At 41.8% G+C, this 24,388-nt stretch overlaps 1 protein-coding gene across 2 annotated transcripts in view; it reads left to right on the top strand.

Moving 5' to 3' along the window:
• The window catches only part of UBE2J1 (ubiquitin conjugating enzyme E2 J1), a 40,776-nt gene that overhangs the window by 1,905 nt on the left and 14,483 nt on the right, over positions 1-24,388 (top strand). For both annotated transcript variants that reach the window (XR_015878372.1, XM_088472026.1), the window contains exons 2-7: positions 1,411-1,484; positions 4,638-4,769; positions 4,855-4,939; positions 14,654-14,759; positions 14,945-15,068; positions 18,165-18,260. Coding sequence is in view for 1 of the 2 variants with exons in the window: in XM_088472026.1 (XP_088328152.1) it covers positions 1,411-1,484; positions 4,638-4,769; positions 4,855-4,939; positions 14,654-14,759; positions 14,945-15,068; positions 18,165-18,260 (617 nt within the window). In the remaining variant the exon portion in view is untranslated. The remainder of the gene's footprint in view (positions 1-1,410; positions 1,485-4,637; positions 4,770-4,854; positions 4,940-14,653; positions 14,760-14,944; positions 15,069-18,164; positions 18,261-24,388) is intronic.

The following is a 24,388-nucleotide window of genomic DNA, read 5'->3' as shown; positions in this document are numbered from 1 at the left end:
GAGGTGTCGGGTTTTGCAAACTGACACTTTGTAAATAAACACCCATATATTGTTCAGGAAGTTCTTCCCAACACTGTTGTAGAAGGTCCCACAAATGTGTTGCACTTATAGGTTGCGTTGGTTTCATCCCATAGATCACACTTATACCCCTTTTACACCAGAGCTAAAACCCGGGTTATTGCAGGGTTAACCCGGGCAGCTCCCTGGTGTAAAAGGGGAGAGGGTTGGATCGCCGGGTTGAGTGACCCGGCAATCCAACCCAGGTAAATAGCAGGGTTTAACACGGACGTAGCCCGTGAAACCTGCTGTGAGAACAGCGCACTCTGAGTCACGATGACCTGGAGTGTGCTGCAAGCCCGCCGATTGGTCCGGCTTCAGTGGCGCTTGGAGATGACGTCATCTCCAAGCGTTCCCTTTCACGCCGGGAAAGCTGGGTCTATGCAGACCCGACTCCGGTGTGAGCGGCGCCGACTCGGGAATATCCCGAGTCGGCGCCGGCTAAATTCCGGGTTCCGATCCGGATAGGAACTCTGTTCCAACTCCGGGTCAGACCTGGAATTTTGGTGGAAAAGGGGTATTACTTGCTATAGGCAGAGGGGGACTCCTCTTTGAAAAATGAGTAGGTCCTGCAGTTTTCACAGTGGCCAATAGGATGTGGCTGATTTTGCCGGTATCTTACCGTCCAGTCTTGGCCTGAGGCTTTCCTGTCTACCCTCTCCTCACAAGCAGCACAGATCCTGCGCTATAAGAAGCCACCCCCACTACTTTGCTACATCACTCGCTCACCCAGGCTTTTTTACGGCAGAGATCTCATCTGTAGCGGGAGCCCTACTTTATCTCCGTGACTGCATGTGGACAATGGTGGCATTATGAGGTGAAAAACTATTTTTTAATTTCAAGCAAGTCCAATTCCCCATAAGAGTCTGCTTTGGCATGACAATGAATAAAGCACAGGGACAGGCACTTAATGTGGCCGGAGTTGACCTAAGTGGAGACACTTTTTCTCATGGACAACGTTACGTGGCCCTTTTTGCGCTTCACATCAAGACTAAATCTTTTTGTGTTGACGTCAGGAGGAAAAACGACTGTCATCTACAAGGGAATCTTATAAGACCTCTGTTAAAAAAGACTATTGCTGTGAATTCAAAATGGCGAAGCTGGGGCGGGTTGCTAGTAAGGTCATAAATCGGGTGATAACGCAGATACCGTCTATATAACTTTGAGTTTTTGCTGTAATCTGTCCAAGATGGTTGTGTTTTTTTTTTTTTTTTTTTTTAAGCTGTTATCACTTTTCTACAGCATTTTCTTTGCTGTGTTCCATTGTGTTACAGTATTTAACAGTTAACATCTTCTTTTATTCTCTAGGATAAATTGTATATATTTTTATGTTTTTTTTTTTTTTTTCCTCAGCGGTAAAACGATTGATGAAAGAAGCTGCAGAATTGAAGGATGCAACAGATCACTACCATGCTCAGCCACTAGAGGTATAGTATGTGCCATTTCAAGATTGTAAAGGTGCGTACACACTAGACTATTCGCTCCATGAGTGATCTCGTCTAGTGTGTGTCCCCGGCAGGGGTGTGCACAATGTCGTTAACGACATTGAGCACACACACTGAATGATATCGTTCAGTACCGGGCACCCTCCCTCATCCCCGAACATGCAACAGCCTGACAATATCATCATGTTGGCCTGCATGTTTGGGCGAGATGAACAAAAATGACCAACGACCTGCGGGAGCGCGCATCGTTGTTCGTTCGTCGTTATCGTTCATCGTTTTAGCGCACACACTGGCCGATATAGTGATATCGTTATCATTCATTCATTTAAAATATCGGCAAGTGTGTACACTCCTTAACTCAGAGGTGGATAGACATTTGGACTCTGCGATCTACTTTAATAGCTAAAAACCTATCGTGATCTAAAAAGGGAGCGTGGCATACAAAAATGGGACATGACCTCGCAGCAAGTGGCGACACACAGCAGTGCCCCTTATGCAATGTCCCCAGTAGTAGTGCCTCTTATGCAATGTCCCCAGTAGTAGTGCCTCTTATGCAATGTCCTCATTAGTAGTGCCCCTTATGCAATGCCCTCATTAGTAGTGCCCCTTTTGCAATGTCCCCAGTAATAGTGACCCTTATGCAATGGCCCCTGTAGTTGTGCTTTGTGCAGTTCCTTCTGTAGTAGAGCCCCTTATGCAATGTCCCCTGTATTAGTGTCCCTTATGCAATGGCCCCTGTAATAATCCCCCCTCACAGTGCAGAACAGCCCACCCACACCCCTGTGCAGTACTTACCTATCTTCATGCTGGCAGGGCTCCTGCTGTCACTGCCGCTGACTGGATTCAGCAGGCACGCAGGCTCCTCACATTGCGGGTGACGTCACGACATCACCCGCACACTGCATCACTGGGAACGCTGGCCTCTGAAGCAATCAGAAGCTTCTTTAGCCTCTGATCACTTCAGAGGCCAGCGTTCCCAGTTGCTGGAAGTAAATTGGTCACAAACTACTGGCGGGAACTCCACGAGCTACTGGCAGATCGTGATCAACGTTTTGTCCGGGACTGCTGTAACTGAACTGTACTGGTAAATAAAGTATACTTACTTGCACTTAATTTTAAAACAACACATGTCCACTGCACATAATGGATGTATATTACAATGACAATTGCAGAATTTATACCAGTGCACCGTGGTGATCCGTCTACTACACTTCAAGTTGCAGTTCTACTTCCTATCTCCAGATTCACTTTCACAAGTGCACGTAGGTATGCAGAGCGGTTGGGGAATCTCCAAAAGATGCTCTGCACAAAAGTATAAATATGGTCAGGTTGGTAGTCAGCGCTGTGGGAGGTAAAATGTCATAAGAGTGGATGAATGAGGGGTAAAAATTAAATTATTATATATTATAAAAAATAATACTATAAAATAAACATAAAAATAAAAATCTGATGATAAAAATAATGTGGGAAAGGTAATAGCATATACTGTAAAACGTCACTATAGTGCAAATGATACATTTGTAATGTTTATAGCCTTTATAGGAAAATTTTGGGAAGCAAAGTTTGGGTAAGGTGAAAGGTCTGCAATAAGCGGTAACTGTCCCTAATCTTATCCTACTGGGGGCTATGTTGGTTCTGCCGTGGTCTTCTCCTATTGCAGCGGCTGCTGGCGATCTGTTTGGGCGTGGCTTGAATGAGTCGCGGCGTCTCCTGATGATGTCAGACGCCTGCCGTAGATGGTGTTTGCGCGCAAGCACCATCGACTCATTCGAGCCACACTCGCACAGACCGCCGGCAGACGCTGCAATAGGAGTAGACCCCGGCAGAACACAGCCCCCAGTAGGTTAAGGTTAGGGACAGCTGTTACTGCTAATGGCGGACTTCTACCAAGCGGACTTTTCACCTTCCCCTAGCCTCAAACTTTGCTCCCCAAAATTTTCCTATAAAGGCTATAAACATTACAAACGTATAATTTGCACTATAGTGACGTTTTACAGTATATGCTTCTATTGAGTTTTATTTACCTTTCCTACATTATTTTTATTATCAGATTTTTATTTGATATTCATGTTTATTTTATATTATTATTTATTATCATATATTTTTATTTAATTTTTACCCCTCATTCATCCACTCTTATTACCTTAAACATTTTACCTCCCACAGTGCTCGGTCCCAACCTGACTATATTGTATTCTACTTTTATTGAGCTGCTCTAACACACGAGCGCAGCAATACTATTTCTCTGTACAAAAGTGAAAATGCCAAAATTCAACTACCATTTTAATACCTCCCCTTTCAATAAAATAGGCTCTCCTGTTTTTCTTCTAAACATTGGGCCTGATTCAGACCCACTCGCGAGCGGCTGTCCGCTCGCAAGTGGGTCGATGGTGTGCACTGCGCATGCGCACGACTGAGGGAGCCCCGTCGTGCGCATGCGCCAGACGCGACGAGCGAAGGACTTTCCTTCGCTCGTTGTGTCTGATCAAAGGGGGCGTGCTGTCGATGTTGATTGACAGCATGCCCCCTTTGGTGGGCGTGCCTCCCAGACGGGGGCGTTCCGAAAGGAACGCCTACCGTCAGAAGCCGGCCCACTGACATCACTAGTGATGTCAGTGGGAGTGATTTTGGCTCTGATAGAGCCAAAATCACTCCGGGCCTTGCGGTTGAGAAACTCAACCGCAGGCTCCGGCTCGCAGTGGCGATGGTCAAGACCATCGCGACCATCACCCTGCACGCTCGTATAGGCTGTGGGTGGTGACCCACAGCTATACGAGCGTCCAGGAGGACGCTCCATAATTATGGAGGCTGGCCCTCATTCAGAGCATGCGCTCTGCTCAGAGCGTCCGGCTCTGAATGAGGGCCCTTGTTCTTAGTTATGGCTAATGCTGTCCAGGAGAGTGAGAATGGACATTTGGCATTCTCATGTGGGCCCGGTTAAAGTATAGGATGAGACATGAAATTTGCCAAATTTATTTTATTGCAAGACGCAAATCCTTTTGCAGAATTCAATTTGTCATGCACATCCTTCATTGTTAATGGCTAATAAAATGAATGGCTTTCTAAAATCATATGCAAAAGTAGTAGTTTTTTTTTACTAGCACATTATTTAATATTAACTTTTTTTTTTAACAGGATAATCTTTTTGAATGGCACTTTACAGTTAGGGGCCCTCCAGAATCTGATTTTGATGGTGGCGTTTACCATGGCAGAATTGTCCTTCCACCAGAATATCCCATGAAACCTCCAAGTATCATTTTATTAACGGTAACTACACTGGCTTTTCCTGATTATTGTGTGGACCTTTTCTCGGTTACCAGACTACTTAACTAAGTTCAATTAATTTTATCAGGCTAATGGTAGATTTGAAATTGGAAAGAAAATATGCTTAAGTATTTCTGGTCATCATCCTGAAACATGGCAACCATCTTGGAGCAGTGAGTACTTCCTTTATATTCACTTTAGTATTGCCTATTGTATTGTGCAACCAGTAGCTGCTATACACCCATGATCAGTGAAGTAGCTGGATTACTAAACTTTCCAGAAAGCTTTAATGTGGGGTTCCTGCTTAAATAGAGATACTGTACATGCAAGTGGTGGACACCTTTACACTATTTAGATTTATTTAAATTTATTAAAATTTTTATTAAATTCGGTGGTTAACTGGTTGAAGTATCGAACTTGTGGTGCCCATACATATAGTCATTTGGGCTTGGGCCAAATATTAACATCATGATACGGTTAGGACGGTTTATTAGCAATTTTTGGGGTCTCGTACACTCCCCAATTTGTGGACATTTCGGTCTTGTGTGAGCAAAATGGCAGCACATATTGGCACATTAAGACTGGTTACATATTGTGATCAGATATTTATTTTGTATCAATTTTTTAAAGGATTAACATGTGGCTGACAATCTGTCAATACATCAAATTTAGATGGGAAAATAAATTAATAATCTAACCACTTTTGGTGGAAAACTTGCTTCCAAATGGTCAGTCTCTAGCTGAGCTCTCTGTATATTGTAGCCGTGTGATTATAATTCAACAATTTTACTAATTTACATTGCACATGCACAAAGTGTTTCTCTGTGTGAAGCAAATACACTTTTTTTATGTATATATATTTATATACAATGTGATTGAAAACAGGCATTTTTATGTCTGGTCCACCAACATGGTCAACAAAAAGCAAAATATAAAAGCTATTGGATTGGACTGTACCTTAATTATACATGCAAGTTACAGAGAAGTTAATTTTGAGATGGAAAAAAAAAATGGAATAGTACAGTCCAAACGGAGTCCTAATACATACAGCAGCTAAAGAAAAAACACTTCTGGAATTGATATCTAAACTATCCTATTTCCACTCTCCCTTTCTCATCTGATATGATTTGAGACCACTGGCGTCACTAGGGGGGTGCGGGCCACACTGGGTGGCACCATCCAAGGGGGTGACGCCAAAATAGCAGAGCTGCTCTGCTATTTTGGTGTCACCCCCTCGGATGGTGTCACCGTGACATGGAGACAGACAGGAAGAGATTGTGGGCTTCCCCAGCAGCTGCAGGAGCGCTGGGGAAGCCCACTGTGTGCAGAGAACGGGAGGCGGTAACGCCCCCAATATTGGCACACATGAGGGGGCGTGGCTTTGCGGGTTGTGACCACACCCCTTTTCACGTAGCCACACCCCCTTTCGACCGCGCGCACACAGCAATTAAGCCTTGCCGCATCGGGTGTCACAAAGGTAAGTGACGCCTCTGTTTGAGACCAGGCATGTCCACGGACAGGTGGTCATGTGCCTTCCAGTAGGAAGCATAGAAGCCAGCTGTTTGTTGGTGCTACCACTTACCCTGTCTATACATTGCATTTTTAAATCATATGGGGGGCAGGGGGACACACAAGTTCCTTAATATTCAAACCTTGCAGTGGCTATAAAAAGTATTCACTCCTTTTAGAATTATTCACATTTTAATTTTCTCACATTAAGAAAACAAAATTGATTTATTCATGAATCGTTACTCCTAATATTACAGTTAAGAAAACAGACAATTATTGATTGTTCCTCTTGTTTTATTACATGGTGGAAGCACCTTTTGGCTATAACTACAGCTGGGAGTCTGTTTAGGAGACTCTCTATCAACTCTGCATATCTGTACACTACAATTTTCACCCTTTTTTTTTAGATGTGGAATGTTACACCTATTTTTATAATAATTCCATAATTATTGATGAAGACATAACCCTGATTTATTTATTAGCATTTAACATACTCGCGTGTGCCTTTTGCTGTATACTTTAGCTCAATGTCCTTTTGGTATGTAAACCTTTTCCATTGTCCCTGGTCTCTTGCTGACTGAGTCAGATGTTCATCATTGTGGTCCTCCATTTTAACAAGTTTTCTAATCCCTAGAGTTAACTGGAAATGGATGAATAGATTCATATTTTATACAGTATATACAATTCAGTGGTCTGTTTGTTTGTCTGTCCAGTTATGCATTCAGACACCCCTACACCAATTGGGATGAAACTAACAAGATGTAGTCCAGTTGGATCCTGGCCTGGTTTTAGGGGGGTTAAGGTCCCGGACGGACCTCCCTTTGGGGTATGCTGGGCAGAACTTTGACCCGGGGAGCCTCTCCTGAGCCTTCTACTGGATGGATTTGGGTGAAAACTTCAGAGTGGTAACATTGAATCCCAGAAGACATACTAGAGGGTTGAGGTTCTGGTCGGACCTCCTGTTGGTGTACGCTGGGCAGAACTTTTAACCGGGAAGCCTGTTTTGGGCCTTCCACTGGATGGATTTTTAAAAAAACTTCACGGAGGGGTGGCAATTGGTCTGAGATTCCTAATGGAGTGGTTGGGGTCCTAGTCAGACCTCACGGCGGAGTGCGCCCGGCAGAACTTTGCCTAGCTAGCCTGTTCTGGGCCTTCCACTGGATGCATTTGGACAACATCACATAATAAAACTTAATAACTTGAAGTTTTAAACCCGGGCAACGCTGTGTACTTCAGCTAGCTAAGTATATTATTATGCACTGTTCCTACGCAATCTCAATTACTTGCACCCTTTCCACACTTCTATTGTTTACTTAAAATTGAGCCCAATTAAGCCCACCCCAGTACTTTCCACATATTACCTGCACCAAAACTGTCTTGTACAGTATGCAATACATACCTGTTATTGATACAGCAATTTGTGTATAGATACATAAATCAGTCTCTCACATTGTGTGAGTACCTATATTCATCTTTATTAATAGTCAATGTTTTCAATACAATATAATGCTTCAGACAATACCCAATACCTCAACATTCACCATCTTTACTACCCTGTTGCCAACCTGCACAAATCTGGCACTGGAGAGACAGCATGTGGGAGAAAAGGATTGGGTACGCCATCCCGGCGCTGAAAATGCCGGCGGTCAGAATCCAGGTAGTTGAATCCCGACGGTGGAAATCTCGACGTACACAGGTAAGTATTCTATCCCTAACCTCCCCCTTCGGCAGCCTAACCCTAACTGTGCCTAACCCTAAGCCTCCCCCCTAACCGTAATACTCACCATCGGGATCGCAGCCGTCAGGATTCCGCTGCCCGGATTCTGACCACCGGCATTGTGTGCGCTGGGATGACAAATACATCCCAAAGAAAAAGGTTGGTTTGGTGTAGGCAAAGTGCAACAAGAATGTGGAACATACAGACCAATAGTTAAGCTCGCTAGTATTTTGAACCCGGCACTTGCAAGTTCACTAACTGTTATGCCCAGCGTTTTCAGGTTTTTCTTCTCTACCTCGTTCCCCCTCTTGCCCCTGTCTATCTTTGTCCTTTAAGACCCATCGCGTCGCCTGTGCTGCACAGCCAATGTAGATATATGGGGCATCGTGCTTTGTGTACGGGCAGTCATCCGACTGCCTGTACACTTGCTGCCTGGGCCAGTGGTGATTGACAGCTCAACTGGGCGGACGCATGTAAATGCCCGCCCAGTTGTAATGTCAGTCACGACGGATCGGGCAGTCTGTATACAGAACATATGTTCTTCACAGACTGCAGATATAGAATATAAGCTCTCACGAGCAGGGCTCTCGTCCCTCACGTGCTTCTCCTATCCCTACTTATAGTATCATTTACTCCTAACTCCCTAATTGGCACCCAACATTTTGTTGCTGAGGCCCTGCTGCTTGTGTTATGCAGCTAACCTATGTGTATAAACCATGTCCTTGTCCTGCATTGTTTTGTATTACTATTAACTGTTTTTCTTGTGTGCTCATTTATGTACTGTGTAAGACGCTGCGGAACCTTTGTGGCGCCATATAAAGGATAATAATATATCTGCAGATATATCAGTGCGGTGTGTACCCACTTTTAGTCACTGTTTCCTCTGTACAGGCTGTGTTTGTTTATTTTTCTTATCCTTTCCTTATAACCCATCCATAAGGCAGCCAGCAGAAGATAGTCAGGTGCATAAATATTGGGACATTGACAGAATTTTCATATTTTGGCCTCTATTCACCACCACAATGGCTTTGAAATGAAACAAACAAGATGTGATTTAACTGCAGACTTTCAGATTTAATTTGAGGGTAATTACATAAAAATCAGGTGAACGGTGTAGGAATTACAACGGTTTCTATATGTGCCTCCCACTTTTTAAGGGGCTAAAAGTAATGGGACAAACTAAACAATCCTAAATCTAACTTTCACTTTTTAATACTTTGTTGCAAATCCTTTGCAGGCAATTACAGCCTGAAGTCTGGAACGCATAGACATCACCAGACACTGGGTTTCATCCCTGGTGATGCTCTGCCAGGCCTCTACTGCAAATGTCTTCAGTTCCTGCTTGTTCTTGGGGCATTTTCCCTTCAGTTTTGTCTTCATCAAGTGAAATGCATGCTCAATGGGATTCAGGTCAGGGGATTGACTTGGCCATTGCATAACATTCCACTTTTTAGCCTTAAAAAACTCTTTGGTTGCTTTTGCAGTATGCTTCAGGTCATTGTCCATCTGCACTGTGAAGCGCCGTCCAATGAGTTCTGAAGCATTTGACTGAATATGAGCACATAATATTGCCCGAAACACTTCAGAATTCATTCTGCTGCTTTTGGCAGCAGTCACATCATCAATAAATACAAGGGAACCAGTTCCATTGGCAGCCATACATGCCCACGCCTTGACACTACCACCACCGTGCTTCACTGATGAGGTGGTATGTTTTGGATCATGAGCAGTTCCTTTCCTTCTCCATACTCTTCTCTTCCCATCACTCTGGTACAAGTTGATCTTTGTCTCATGTGTCCATAGGATGTTGTTCCAGAACTGTAATGGCTTTTTTAGATGTTGTTTGGCAAACTCTAATCTAATCTTCCTGTTTTTATGGCTCACCAATGGTTTACATCTTGTGGTGAACTCTCTATATTCACTCTAGTGAAGTCTTCTCTTGATTGTTGACTTTGACACATATACACCTACCTCCTGGAGAGTGTTCTTGATTTGGCCAACTGTTGTGAAGGAGTTTTTCTTTACCAGGGAAATAATTCTTCTGTCATCCACCACAGTTGTTTTCCGTGGTCTTCTGGTCTTTTGGTGTTGCTGAGCTCTCCGGTGCATTCTTTCTTTTTAAGAATGTTCCAAACAGTTGATTTGGCCACACCTAATGTTTTTGCTATCTTTCAGCCTAATGATGGCTTGCTTCACTGATAGTGACAGCTCTTTGGATCTCATATTGAAAGTCGACAGCAATTGATTCCAAATGCAAATGTCACACCTAGAATCATCTCCAGACCTTTTACCTGCTTAATTGATAATGAAATAACGAGAGAATAGCCCACACCTGTCCATGAAATAGCTTTTGAGTTTATAGTCCCATTAATTTTGGCCCCTTAAAAAGTGGGAGGCACATATAGAAACCGTTGTAATTCCTACACCGTTCACCTGATTTGGATGTAATTACCCTCAAATTAAATCTGAAAGTCTGCAGTTAAAGCACATCTTGTTTTTCATTTTAAAGCCATAGTGGTGGTGAATAGAGGCCAAAATATGAAAATTATGTCAATGTCCCACTATTTATGCACCTGACTGTATGTTTCTGCAGCTTTAGAATGGGTATTGGGGTCTCAGGTGTCCGGAGGTAACTTCTTGTGTGTAGTTGTGTTGATCTGAGCTCTCATCACCATGCATTGGTATGATGAGCCTGCTCCTCTCTCACGGTCTCACACCCTCAGATACGATCCCCGTCTTCTGCGGTGTATACAAGTCAGTGGCAGTAATAAGAGGGGTGAAAGGACCGTTTTGCATATGCAGTGCACCGAAGAGTGCGTTTGCAATTGTCTTGTACTGACTATGGTCCTCATGATAGTGTTACACTGTACTTTGCTTACATTAGTATGTCCCTTCCTTTCCCTGTCCTTATGTTATGCAAACTGGTGTAGTTCTTAATTTGGATAAGTCCCTTTAATGCTATATCATAAGTATCTGAATTCTCTTTTTGTGTATGGTATAGTAATTAGAGTATAGTTGGCAAGGTATAATTTTGCCAGATATAAAATGTAGCTGACCAGGTATATCTAGCAATATAAAATATAATTGCCAGGTTTTATAATTAGATTCAGTAATAATGAATTAGCAACAGTGCTACAGTACATCAAATGTAATTATGTTCCACTAGCTGATGTACCCGGTTTCACCAGGGTAGACCTTAGATATTTACTGTTTCCATCATATAGAGATATATATTGTGTCCAGGGAAAGCTAGAGAGAGTGTAGAAGCTCCTATCTAGTGGTAAAGTGCAGAGGTAGAGCTTTGCCCAAAAGTCAAAGGTAAGAGACACTGGGCCTGATTCTGCACTGGGGCAGCTTTGCAATTTCAATCCTTTGCAGAATATGGTAATGTAAAGGAGGCATCATGCCCCCTGTGCATTACTTAACGGATCTGCGTTGTTCAATAGTGTCCTCGCAGCAGGCCGCCAGTTTAGAAGAAGAGGCCAGGAAATCTCTGTCACCCGACGGAGATCCTGGCCTCTTTCCTCCCCCCCCCCCCCAACGGCGTTGACACGCCTCCGTTTTCGGGTAACAGAGGCTGTCAGCGCCCCCTAACCGCCCCCAAATGGCAGCAGACTGTCAATCACTGAGTGAATTGATTCCTGTGTTTCTATTTATACCTGTGCAGAAGTTCCAAAGGAGTGTGAAGCTAAATAAAATTAATACATTTATTCATTTTGAAAATAAGCTAAAAACAATAGATGTTTGATGCTTGGCCATGGTGGCAACAGAGTAGGACACAGGATCGCGGGCTTTAACATACCTCATCCTGTAGCTCTCTGGTTCAACTGTACTTGTATTTTACTGGAAATGTTGAGTCAAAATTTGATTGTATACAGCATAGGTGGCTGCAATCCCGTTATGGTAAGGAGTCTGCCAGATGTTCCGATCCCTCTCCGCCTTTATCACCAAGGTTGCACTAGAGACTGCCATGATCTCTTTATACAAGTTGCTCCAGAGTTATTTAATCTAATACTGTGACACAGATGTGGGTGCTTGTTTATCTATTGTTATCTGTTCACCTTTTGCGAGCAACTGGTGCTCTTTTGCCATTTGTTACATTGGCTGCTGTATTCCTGGGTTCTCCTCGCTACTTACTTTTACTTCTGCTGTGCCTGTCATTATTTTCTATATGATGTATTTATTCTGAGCTATGGGTCTTATTCAGAGCTGCGAAAATATGCTAATAGTTCCAAAGTTTACTCGAATATAGGGACGCCCACTGCTGCCTTTTCATCTGCATCCGACATTGCGTAAATATCGGTAACGTCGGCGCAAATCGTCCAGTCATGCAGCCCTTAGCTGCATGGTCTCAAATACAGTGGCCCTCCTGACACGCAGAGAGCTCTCATGCTGCATAAGAGATCGCAGTTCTTACTTTATGCACGCCCATGTAACGACTTTTAAACTGTAAGACACACCTGCGTCTTTATGACCACTCGCCCCCCCCCCCCCCGTTACCTCCCCAAAAACACTGACTACCTATCACTCGCTTTGCCAAAGGATTCTCGCTGCTTGTGCGCTATGCGACTTCTGCATACTATAAATTATTGTGTAAGTGCTCTGAGGTATTTATTGTTCTTAGTATTACTATTATCTACTGTGTGTTATTGTTTATCCTCAAGTGTTAATGGTCACTCAATTTCATGTATAGTCCCGGTGTTATCAACCTAGATGTTTCTGTAGGATTGGTGTTTTTGGAAATAATTGTCCAAATTATAACAACTGTCCAAATTTTATATATCAGTGTGCAATACCTGTAGGCTGGATGTTCATCTGTGTATGATAGTCTATTGCTGAACAATCACTGGTCTCTGTGTGCCAAAACGTAGTGCTTCATCTTATATCCACTTAGTACCAAATGTTGATAAACCGTCACTCCACCTCAAAATCACATCCGATAAACCAGGTATCAGGTGCTGGAAGACACTATAGTGCAGTGTTGTAGGTAAGATATAGCGACTTACCCGGGTTTTCTCCTCCACTACTGGTCCTCCAATCGACCATGTTTCTGCGGTTGATGTGGGTGTGGGGGGCGGTCACTATGGTCCGGCTGGACCCAATGTACACTAACGTTGACCCAGAGGTGTAAAACTAATCTTTATTACCTTATCACATGCCAGCTCTGGCTCCTGTGTTTAAGGTCAGATCAATAGGGGTATACAAGCATAAATACAATGTTAAAATAGGATTAACACCTGGGTTAACCAAAGTTCGTATCAAAGTTCATAAATAGGTATGGTGTATATTGACTTACGCATACGCAATGGCGAACTCTTGATCTGTGTAAAAATTGGCATTGTGTCCATCTCTGAATCAGCCCCTATGTCTTCATGTTTTTGGAGACACTTTAAGCTCTGTTTACTGAGCTTCACACCACAATGTTATGTTCTAATATATGCAACTATTATTTTTACCACTATTGTTTTGATCGTTGAACATTTTAATAAAAATTACCCAATTACAGAAACAATAATAGATTTTTTTAAAACACACTATGGGAGTTTACCAAACTTATAACAGTAGCTCTACCTCCTGGATAGTGTCTAAACTCCGATACATGAGATATGGAGTTCCAAGCTGTTTACACTGACATCAGAATCACAGAGGAGTATTACTGGGTGGCCACACACTGAGTTGCAATATAAGGTATTTGCATGAGTTTTCTAGTTATGGATAGCTGTCAGAATTCCATTCTCAACAAGAATTCCTACCATTGATTGATACTTTTTTAAATTGGTATTGTGGTTCCTAATTGAGTGAGATGTACTTTTGCAGTGTTTATTCATTCCAATAGAAAGGTCTATGTAATGCTAGGTACACACTTCAACGACCCGACCTATATATAGATTACCTGCCCATTTACACGTTATTGAAAAGCCTGGCATCTGACTTGCACTTGTCTTTCTTCCTCTTTACTTGTCCTCTGCATGGGATTGTTGCTGATGTTTTCTTGTCTCTTTTTTTTGTTGTTGTCTGGCTTGATAAACTTAAAAAAATTAAAAAATAATAAAAAGTCAAATCATCGTTCCAGTGCGAACCATGGCTTTTTTTCTGTAGTGGAAGTCAATTGGGAAAATGTGATCAGGTGAGATCAAATAACCCGGTTAGACTCTTTCCACACGATAATCAGCCCTGGGTGCTAAGTACACATCGTGAGATAAATGCACCGACCAGCTGAGAATCGTCGAATCGGACTGTGTATTTTGTCCCCCTCTTAGCTGATAGCCTTCTATAGAATTTCTTACTCCTCGCAATCTGGTGCACTTTTATAGTGGGAATTGTGACTTTCTATTCCTAATTAATGTGCTGCATTCTTCAGCTGTGTACAACTAAGCTCTTCAGTTGCATTATTGAAGCACCCTACTCCTGCTATCATTTGGCTTGAGGCTCACTTGAGTTTTTTATTATATCGGAACTCCATATCATGTATATTGATAGAAGCTATCCATTGGTAGTGGTACTGTTATATGTTTGATGAGCAAACTTGTCAGTCAAATCTTTTACATCTCGACATTCAAATTTATTGCATGATTCAGAGTAACGCATTGTGTGTTTTGAAGCCTCTGTTTTTATATAGCCAATTTGTTTTCTATTAACACAATTCACTTGATATGTTTAGTACGAACTGCTTTGTTGGCTATAATTGGATTCATGCCTACCAAAGGGGAAGGTGCCATAGGTTCTCTGGATTACACACCTGAAGAAAGGAAAGCACTTGCCAAAAAGTAAGCCACTGTTTCTTATGTTTGCACAATGGTCTTTATTGGGAAAAAATTACTTTTATTTTCATTACTCAAACTACTGTTTTAACTATTGTGCAGAAGTGCTGAGATTATAAAATGTTTCTGGAAATAAGACTTGTGGAAAATGTCTTGGTGCCATTCCTTATAGTAGTGTCTTTTATTCTTAGGTCTCAGGACTACTTCTGTGAAACTTGTGGGATGAGCATGAAATCTGCTCTGCTCCCACTCAATTCAGAATCCAGCTGTGATGACAGAGAAGCCCGAGAGCTTGCTAGACAAATCAGCTTTACGGTATATAAGCCAAAATATTCATTTTGAACGGCTTTATCTTTGTACTGGGGTGGACAAATGATACATATGTATATAAATCTTACATTAGGTTATAAGGTGACCTATATCAGACATGACCTCTTCCACCAGGTACAAAATTCTCTGCTCCTGGACTTCCCACTTTGTTTACAATTGCAGGCACTTGTGCCACTTTAAATAGATAACTAGTTATTAATAGTGTCCTCCTATTACTTATACAAAACTTAGCACTTCTGGAGTAAATAAAGTAAGCCATCTCAATACATATTGCACAGAATATGCAAAGGAGTTTCATTTTCTCTTATTAAGTTAATTTGAATAACATTAACATGCAGCATACTTTCCCAGACTGTTTGTATTACTGCCCTATATAGGATTTACATAGGAATACTAGACAATGGTAAGAGGATATAATCATGCGCTTCTTGGAGTTTAAGCAAGCCCACTGTGGTATTGGGGTACCCCTATGTTGACCCCAGTATGAATACGAGCAAATAATGTTTTGGGACCATTATATTATACCTCAGTGAGTTGTCAACATATTATCTTATACATTTTCATTGGATTCTGTTTTACCGTTTTCTTGTGTGTTTTTTTTTAACTATTTTTATCAAATGTGTTACAGTAATTTTACTACTCATTATAGTAGTGTCCAATTTCTGTCCACACACATTTTAATTTGTTGTAAATGCATATGTACAAATTGATCACATGTCATCCTATGTTCACATGAGAATTAGTATAGAGGAGCTGGTGCCAAGCACTGTGGTATACTATAATCAGGATTTACATAGTGTCTATACACAAAACATACATGTATAATGAAAATTACAAGTTCATATGAGGTGTGAAAGCTAAATACATGTCCTAAAGCAAATTAAGCGTTTATAGGAACATAGAATAAGATTACAATATACTGCAGAGTGTTAGCCACCTGGATATGTATGGTTACAGTTCTGTTACACACATTTTGTAACAGAAATTATACAAAATATCTAACATCCACATTGTGAGCAATTGTATTTACAGTGTACCGAATACTGAACACTGCAATCTTGTTTTAGGAGGTATTTAATATGAAGAAAGTAAGCTGCATTTTTAATTTTAAGCAAATTAACTTGATAAAAAAAAAAAATGTCTCTGTATATTCTGTATGATATGTATCAAGATGGGTTACTTTATTTACTCCAGAAGTGCTGACTATAAGTTTTGGACTTGTAAAAGGAGGATACTATTAAAGATTATATTTTCAAAAGAATCGCCTGTTTGATCAGACGGGACATTTGACATCTGAAAAGTAATTTGCATACAGCTAATAGCATTGCAAGTTGCCAGATCGACCTGGAGATTTAAGGCGGGTATCCACTACCCGATTGAACGATAACGATATCATTATCGTTCACTCGTTTGTTAATCGAGTACAAATCGGACAGCTTAATGTCAAAAACAACCAGCGATGCGTGCTCCCGCTGGTCGTTTTTGACATCTATCATCGCCCGAACATGCTGGTCAATCTGCCGATAACGACAGATTGGCCATGTTCGGGGATGAGGGAGGGTGCCTACAGTGAACGACTGATTGTTCAGTGTAGGCACAGCACAGACTGACACGACTGCACGATTACAATGTCGTAATCGTTCAATCGTTTCACAGTCTGCTAGTGGATACGCACCTTTAAACTTGATAATTGGATGTACCTACCATCTCTGAAGAATCCCTCTGGGGTGAAATGCATTATCTGTAGAAGGTTGAACAGGGCTGTATGGTAAATCTCCAATTGCCTAAGGAAAGGAAAGTTTTAAACTTGTTTGGAGGTGACTTAAATATTAGTTGATCTCTGGATCTCATAATAGCCTATTTAATATAGTATTATTCTGGATTCCCAATACCCTGAAAATTATCTATTGATCCTATTACCTGCATATGTAGTGGGAACTGCACATCAGTTATTATACATGTGAATGAATTTGTGAAACGTGTGTTATAGACTTCATTGTACTGCTGTGTATTTCTGCTGTTTTTTTGTGCATTTTTGAATTTTTCCCTAACTTGGTGTGTTTTCTTGTGTTTTTTTTTTTTTTTCTTCTTCTTCTGTTTAGATAAGTGCAAGCTATTGTTCTCCATTATAAGCTGTCTAACTCCAAACTACTGTGTCCTTTTAGTACTTACATTTTAGACATTTTAGACTTAATTGGCCACAAATCGATCTGTGTCTTATGGTAGCCGTCAAATGTTTACCGGGATAGATGATAAATGTGGTTAGATATGGACGGCTTCAGACTTTATATGTGGTCATTGCATGAGCACGCTATTGCAGTTTAGACACATCTGGACATTCAACTTGAGCATGCAATGTCCAACATTTATTTTTATCCATACATGGACAAATATGGGTGAGATCTGGCCGCCAGAAGACTAGATTAGCCAGTGTATGACCTGTGTATGACCTGATTTTAAAGATAGGTAGTTTTCTGTGAATAGTAAAAATAAATATTTAACCACAGTACTTACTGTATCTATCCCCTTTGCTTTCCAAAAGCAATGGCGATTGTTGCAGTGGTGTCCCATCAATAACATGTAGCTGCCTAATTCCACTAACGGCAATAGCAATTCTCACCCAATAAACTTTAATAGATATAATAATACTGAAGTGGTGAGAGCGCTCACTTTTTGAATAATACTTCAACAACTGCAGTGTGAGTTTTGAATTTGATCTGTGCTTCATAAATCATTTACAGGAGGTGACTGGTGAGCTGTAATGGTTTATACATTAAGTACACCGCAATGAGGAAGCAGCTCAGCAGTTACTGTGCTATGCACTCAGTAAATAAAATGTACTGTACTGGCTAAGCTTGGGCCTCCATTATAATACCTACAATCATGTGGTAGCAGTTTGCCTTTTGTAGTAAGAGTAAATATTGTAGCAACTGTTCTGTTTTCTTTTCCATGTACCCATTGGCATTTTTACCTACATTTTTTACTACTATTTTTTTTTTTTTTTTTTTAGAAATTTTACTTTTAAACAACACACAGTCCTTTGTCCTAATGCATCACAACCTCTTTCACCACCATGCACAGGTAAACCCACCTGGAGGTTCTCGAGCAGAAGGAAATCTCTCCAATCAGCCACAGAAGCCACCTGAAGCGAATCAGTTTGCCGACACAACTCTTCAGGTTTCATACTTCTAACTTTATATAGGCTCTATTTATGCAAGATAATTATATTAACAATTTCTGTAATTATCTAATTTAGTATTGCAACTATGGACATGTTTTCCATTAGCAAAAGTATAGACAAGACCTGTTTGTAAAAAAAATCTGTAGGCAAGGTGACACAAAATAAGTATTAAATTAATTCCTTTTTATTTTCTCCATTTTTCAATTGATGATCTTGGTGATTTTTTTATTGAGATTCTCACTTGGCTGAAATATTGCTAAATTCCTACACATCTAAGCAAAACTTGGCATGCCAAAGGATAATCCTTTTTATGTTGATCCTAAAGATATTGGAAAAACTATAAAAGGTCGACCTCACAATGGAGTCAAAAAACTAACTGGAAAATGCCTTCTGGCCAAGTCTAATATAAAATCATGTATGTAATTAGAAATTGTGTCCAATTAAAAAAATATAAATTTGCTTCCCTCCATCAAAGCTAATTTCCAGCTGTTCTTGATGACTAAGGTTCCACCCACCCACAGACTTCTCCCTAATTCATACAAAAAATAATAATTTAAACATAAAACATTACATATTAAAATTCTCAATGTAAACATATTCAATGGTAGAGGTTATAGTCAATCACCAGAGATATAAAAATATATATTTTCTTAATATATTATATTAAGTCCGCTCCTGTGTTATCTGTAAACAAATTAGGACTCTCTACTCTGTGCCCCAAAGGAATCAAGCAGCAAGGTGTTTCCATTCTGTGGATCAGTCCCCTTGGCAGAATTATGGGCTGATTATAGAGTCCACCAGGTGTTTCTTGAACGCTGCAAATATTTCCAGGGATAGAGGTGTAGCTTAATATAAATCCATCAGATCACAGGTCCGGTAAAAATGAGCTCAACGCGTTTCACTGGGCTATAACCACTCAACTTCCTCAGGAGCATAGTGATAAGATGATCCTTATTCTGTTGATCCTAAAGATTATGAAAAATTATAAAAGGTTGACCCCACAATGGAGTCAAAAATCTATAAGGATAATGTCTTCTGGCCAAGTCTAATATAAAATCATGTATGTACTAGAAATTGTGTCCAGCTTAAAAAATATAATTTGCTTTCCTCCATCAAAGCTATTCTCCAGCTGTTTTGATGACTAAGGTTCAACCCACCCACAGACTTCTCCCCTAATGCAGTTTTAGCATAGTATTCTAATGCTATGCTGCAATTGCATTTTTTATATACATTTCTTTTACCACAGCAGTGGCAATATGTAGCCATAGTCCGGACCGCAATTAACAGAGAAAGCGCTACCAATGGGTAGCCTTGTCGTGAGCCCTATCCAGCTTCTGGGAGCTGCAGCTGATGCCGTCCCCAGAAGCTGGTGCTTCTGTGCATGCGCTGGTCGTGGGCCCTGCCAGGTACATTGCGCACCTGGCAGGAGCCGAAGAGAACAGGAGCCACCCAGGCTGCAGCAAAAGACCCGCCTCTGGACAATTCTAAAGAATAATTAGTTGGGTTTTATGGATATAGCAGAACTCCATTATTATTGGCTCTTCATGAGAAAACAGTTTTTGTTTGTTTATTAATTTTGGGCGGAGTAACTTTATTATTTGTAGATTACCAAAGAAAACGTTTGTGTTTTTTATTCGCATGACAGATACAAATTTGTAGCTTTTAATTTTAGCTTTTTAAAAAATATATATTTAATTTTAAGTTGTAAAATACATCATTAGAGAGGGAGAGAGTATACTGTACAAGATTTGCTCATTATAATATAGACATCAGATAAGATGTACTTTACACTAAAAGTGCCCATACAGGCTGCAATTGTAAAGTTTTCTCTAACCTTAGTACCAGGAGACCAGCAATATTACACTTTTTGGCAGCGCTGAGATAGTTAAAATGCATTCTATCAGTTTTAGTTCCCTTACATATGAACTGCGATAAGAGCTTCTTGTTTATATAATACCGCTTCTATAATTGAAAGTATTAATTTGGCATTTGCCTAATTCTTCCAGGCTATGGTTCTTATATAACCCATCCATTATGGGAGTGCATGGAGTCTGGTCCTGAGCCAAGGCAGCTGCCACTAGACTTTTTATAAATGCAATCTAAATTCAGTGATAAATTGTGCTGAAATCCCAGATAAGCTGCACTTTATTTATTTATTTATTTGTTTATTTCAGCGGTGGTGGGCCTGGGGATTGGTATAGAGAAAAACACGTCTAATAACGTCAGACCATCTGTTGCAGCAGGCTTTGCATTTTACAGGCTTGGTAAATGGGGGAATACCGTCCAACGGCAACTTCACACAAAAATCAGTACAGTGATTAATGGTCTGACCTTTTCTTTAAACCTTTAAACCTTTTCTATATCTTAAATGCTTAGTATTGTACACAGAAATCTACACAAAGAACAAGCAGTTCCCATGTTTTAAGTGACGTAGTTGATGACTTGATCTTTCCTTACTCTGCTGTTTCAATAGAAATGTATTGCTGTATTAGGCAGTGCAAAGCATACACATAGCTCATCTGTTTTCTTACAGTTCTGTATACAAAGGTGTGTGCACCTCGGGTCTGAATATTTTGCTGAATCTATATGTGAAAAGAATTTAACATGACCCCTTTAGCGTGCAAACATATGTTTGCACTTATTTTTCTTTACTAATTCTGTTTGTGTGTGTGTGTGTATCTATCTCAAGAGCTCTCATTGTATAAAATTATTCAACTTATAAGTTTAATAAATAGTATGGCCTTGGTACAGATTATTTTTCCACATGGTCCCCATACTTGTCTAGGCATTTGTTCCAATGATACACCGAGGAGGCATCTATCAGGCATAGTAGAAATCGGTGTCAAGCGCCTGAAACCAGGACATGATGGCTTGCTGAACTTCAAAGTCTGTTGCGAATCATCTTCCACCCAGGTGCACAGTACCCACTGAGATGTTCTCCTGAATCAGACCTTTAATGTGGCACAAGTTGTCATCTGTGATGGACGTGCTTGGCCAGCCGGATCGCTGCTCATCTTGAACATCTGTTCAGCTGTTATCAAAAGCAGTGCACAAAACCTGTGTTTCCCTGACATGACGTTATTACCGTACACCAACAAGTTGGTGGGTAACTTCCGCTTCTGATGTGCCCTTTTAGATGCAGAAATCTAATCACATTGTTTGACCATGTTTCCGCCAGCCCCCTCATCTTACAACTGATATTGGGACAGTATGACTATGAGGTGCAGTCTTAATGGCTGTGAGGGTAAGCAGTGGTCTACCTGCTCTGGCCTGGTGGGATATTAGAATTAAATAAGGAACATTACACATGTGAGAGGTCTTGTTACCTTACTTGTAGAACCACCCGTGTGAGTAGGTGTGTGTGATTGTGTGTATATATATATATATATATATATATTTATTATTATTATTATTATTATTATTATTATTATTTATTTATTTATTTATTTCCAAAAAATGGTGGAGCTACTAATTCACAGAATTGTGCTCATTGGAATACACACATGCTGTATATGCTACTGAGGTCTGAGCAGTTATGTGGCACACACATCCCGCTAAGTGCCCACAATGTTTCCAGTCGATCATAACAACAATCCCACTGGGTTCCAACATCTTTCTCGTTTCATACATCCACCTCATTCAGAAAACACATTCCGCTCCCTAATTGCTATAACTATCATACTCTATCTATGCATGTACACTTTCTTCCCCTATATGCCTCCATGCTGATGTATCTTCCCCAATCACTTCTGCTGTGTGCTAATCTGTATTCCCTCATCCGCACCAATCTGTCTTTCCCCATGCGCGCCGCCCTGTCTTCCTGCATCCATACCACTCTTTCCCCTCACCTGTTCCATTGTTTCTTCCTCCATCTGCACCACTCTGTCCCACCCAACCATGCCACTCTGTCTCCCCCCCCCCCCTTCCCCACTCGCACAAATCTGTCTCCCCCCATAAGCACCAATCTGTCTTCTCCAATCCCTACTGATGTGTGTTCTCCTATTTGTGTTAGTCTGTATTTCCTCATCTGCAGCAATCTGTCTTTACCCATCTTGCTGCATCCACTCTGTATCCCCCATCCATGTCGTTCTGCCCCCCCAAATTGTGCCACTCTGCCCCCCCCTCCTCTGCACCACTATTTTCCGCCCATCTGCATTACTTTGTAGTCGCCCCTCCCCCATACGCACCACTGTTTAAAAACCCATCTGCACCACTTTGCTTCCCCATCAGTGTTGCTTAATCTCCCCCCCCCCTCTCCACGCCTTTCTATCTCCCCCATCCACACTGCTGTCTCCTCCCCCCATCCACACCACTCTTATCCCATCTGCGCAGCTCTTTCTTCTACTCAGACCTCAGTTGCATAGACTGCATGTGTGAATTCCAGTGAGCACACAATTCTGTGAATTAGCAGCTCAACCACTTTGTGAGTGACAGCAATCTCACTCTGTGAGAGTGCTGAATCTGCAGTTAACCACAGGGTGTGATGGCATACCATATCTGTATTGCGCGAGGAACACGTTCAGTAAGGCATCAACCTTAATTTCTGGAATTTCATTGCTTTTTTGAGTTTGTGTGTCAGAAATTCAATAGGTTTTGTGAAATTTAAGATCATGTCTAAGAAGCCTTAATGAGAGATGTGAAACCGTAAAAATTTTTGTCTATGGAATTTCATTGCTTTTTTAAATTTATTAATCAGGGTGTGGAGGAGCAAACCAGGCCACTTGCAAGGGAGAAGGGCATCAAAATGGAACACTAGCGCGGGTGGATGGGACATAAGTGTTTTGGAGGTTCAGAGGGAGAGACTGCTGCGGGGGCAGGCTGCAGGTGTGTGGGGCAGTGGCAGCAGAGGGGCAGTGCACAAGGGGCATCAGCGGACGACAGAGTGGCTCAATGGCGCTGAGCATGCATTTGAGTAAATAAAATCAATAAGACACAGATGCATGGACATATCAGTGAGATCCATCCATGCATCTCTTTTAAAAAATAAAAAAAGACACAACCAGCCCCAGGGTGTTCACAGCCAGTCCTGGTTGTGAAAATACAGGGGACAAACGACATGGGGGTCCCCTGTATTTAGCACAACCAGCACTGGGCTTTCAGAGCGAGTCCTGGCTGTCAAAATACAGGGGATAGAAGACGTAGGGGTCCCCTGTATTTAGCACAACCAGCACTGGGCACAGCTGGGTCTGTCTGTCTGTCTTTGCCATAACCGGACACTTTCTAGCGGGGGGATAATGCCACAGTCAGGAGAACCCTTTCACCGTGTCCCCCGGCCAAAGCATTAACCCTGACCGCTAGTCAGCCCAGGCCGGGGGGGAGCTGGGGACCCCCCCAATAAAGGGGTCCCCCTCTCAGGGTACTACAGTCCTAGACTGATAGTCCGGGGCTATCTGCGGCACCCCTGGGCGGTGGGTGCTGGATTGATTGTGTAAAAGTGTGTTGTAAAAAAATATTGTCTTTTGCAGGTGAACCACAGGTCTCAGTAAGCCTCCCCCGCATGCTGGTACTTGGAGAACCACAAGTACCAGCATGCAGAGCATTACGGGCCCGCTGGCACCTGTAGTCCACCTGTAAAGAAAATATTAAAATAAACACAATACACTTTAATATTGTAAAAGTTTATTGTACGTCATCTTCACCTGAGGGGCGGCAGCCTTTAATCACTTTTATGGGTCCGTCTTCGCCTGGTGGATGGCAGCCAATTAGCTCGTTTGCGCGGCTGCCACCTCCCCTGGGCTTCTGGTGTTCTCTTCTCCTAGTGGGCAGCCGCCTTTGAGCTCTTTTACATGGGCGCCGCCCACTATGACCTCGGCCATCTTTTTTTCTTCGGGAGCTCTTCACGCTTCCTGCCTGCCATTGGACTGCCATGCCGCTTTCTCGTGCTGAGATATATATATATATATAAAGCAAGCCGAGGCGGCGGGGCGATGACGTTGCAAGCCATGATTGGCTCGCGACGGCCATCTTTGAATTTCAAACATGGCGCTGAGGCCCATTTTTTAAATGTGCACCGCTGCTGAACTCTTCAGAATGGCTGGCAGGGACTGTATCCTCTCTGATCCAGGCCTGCTGCTAATACAGCACCACCCCCGAGTCCCAACGGCCGCACCGCCGCCGGGTCCCG

This window comes from Taudactylus pleione, unplaced genomic scaffold, assembly GCF_031769625.1.
Source record: "Taudactylus pleione unplaced genomic scaffold, aTauple2 ptg000015l, whole genome shotgun sequence".
NCBI classification, from domain to species: Eukaryota; Metazoa; Chordata; class Amphibia; order Anura; family Myobatrachidae; genus Taudactylus; species Taudactylus pleione.
This window is presented reverse-complemented; position numbering and strand designations above follow the sequence as displayed.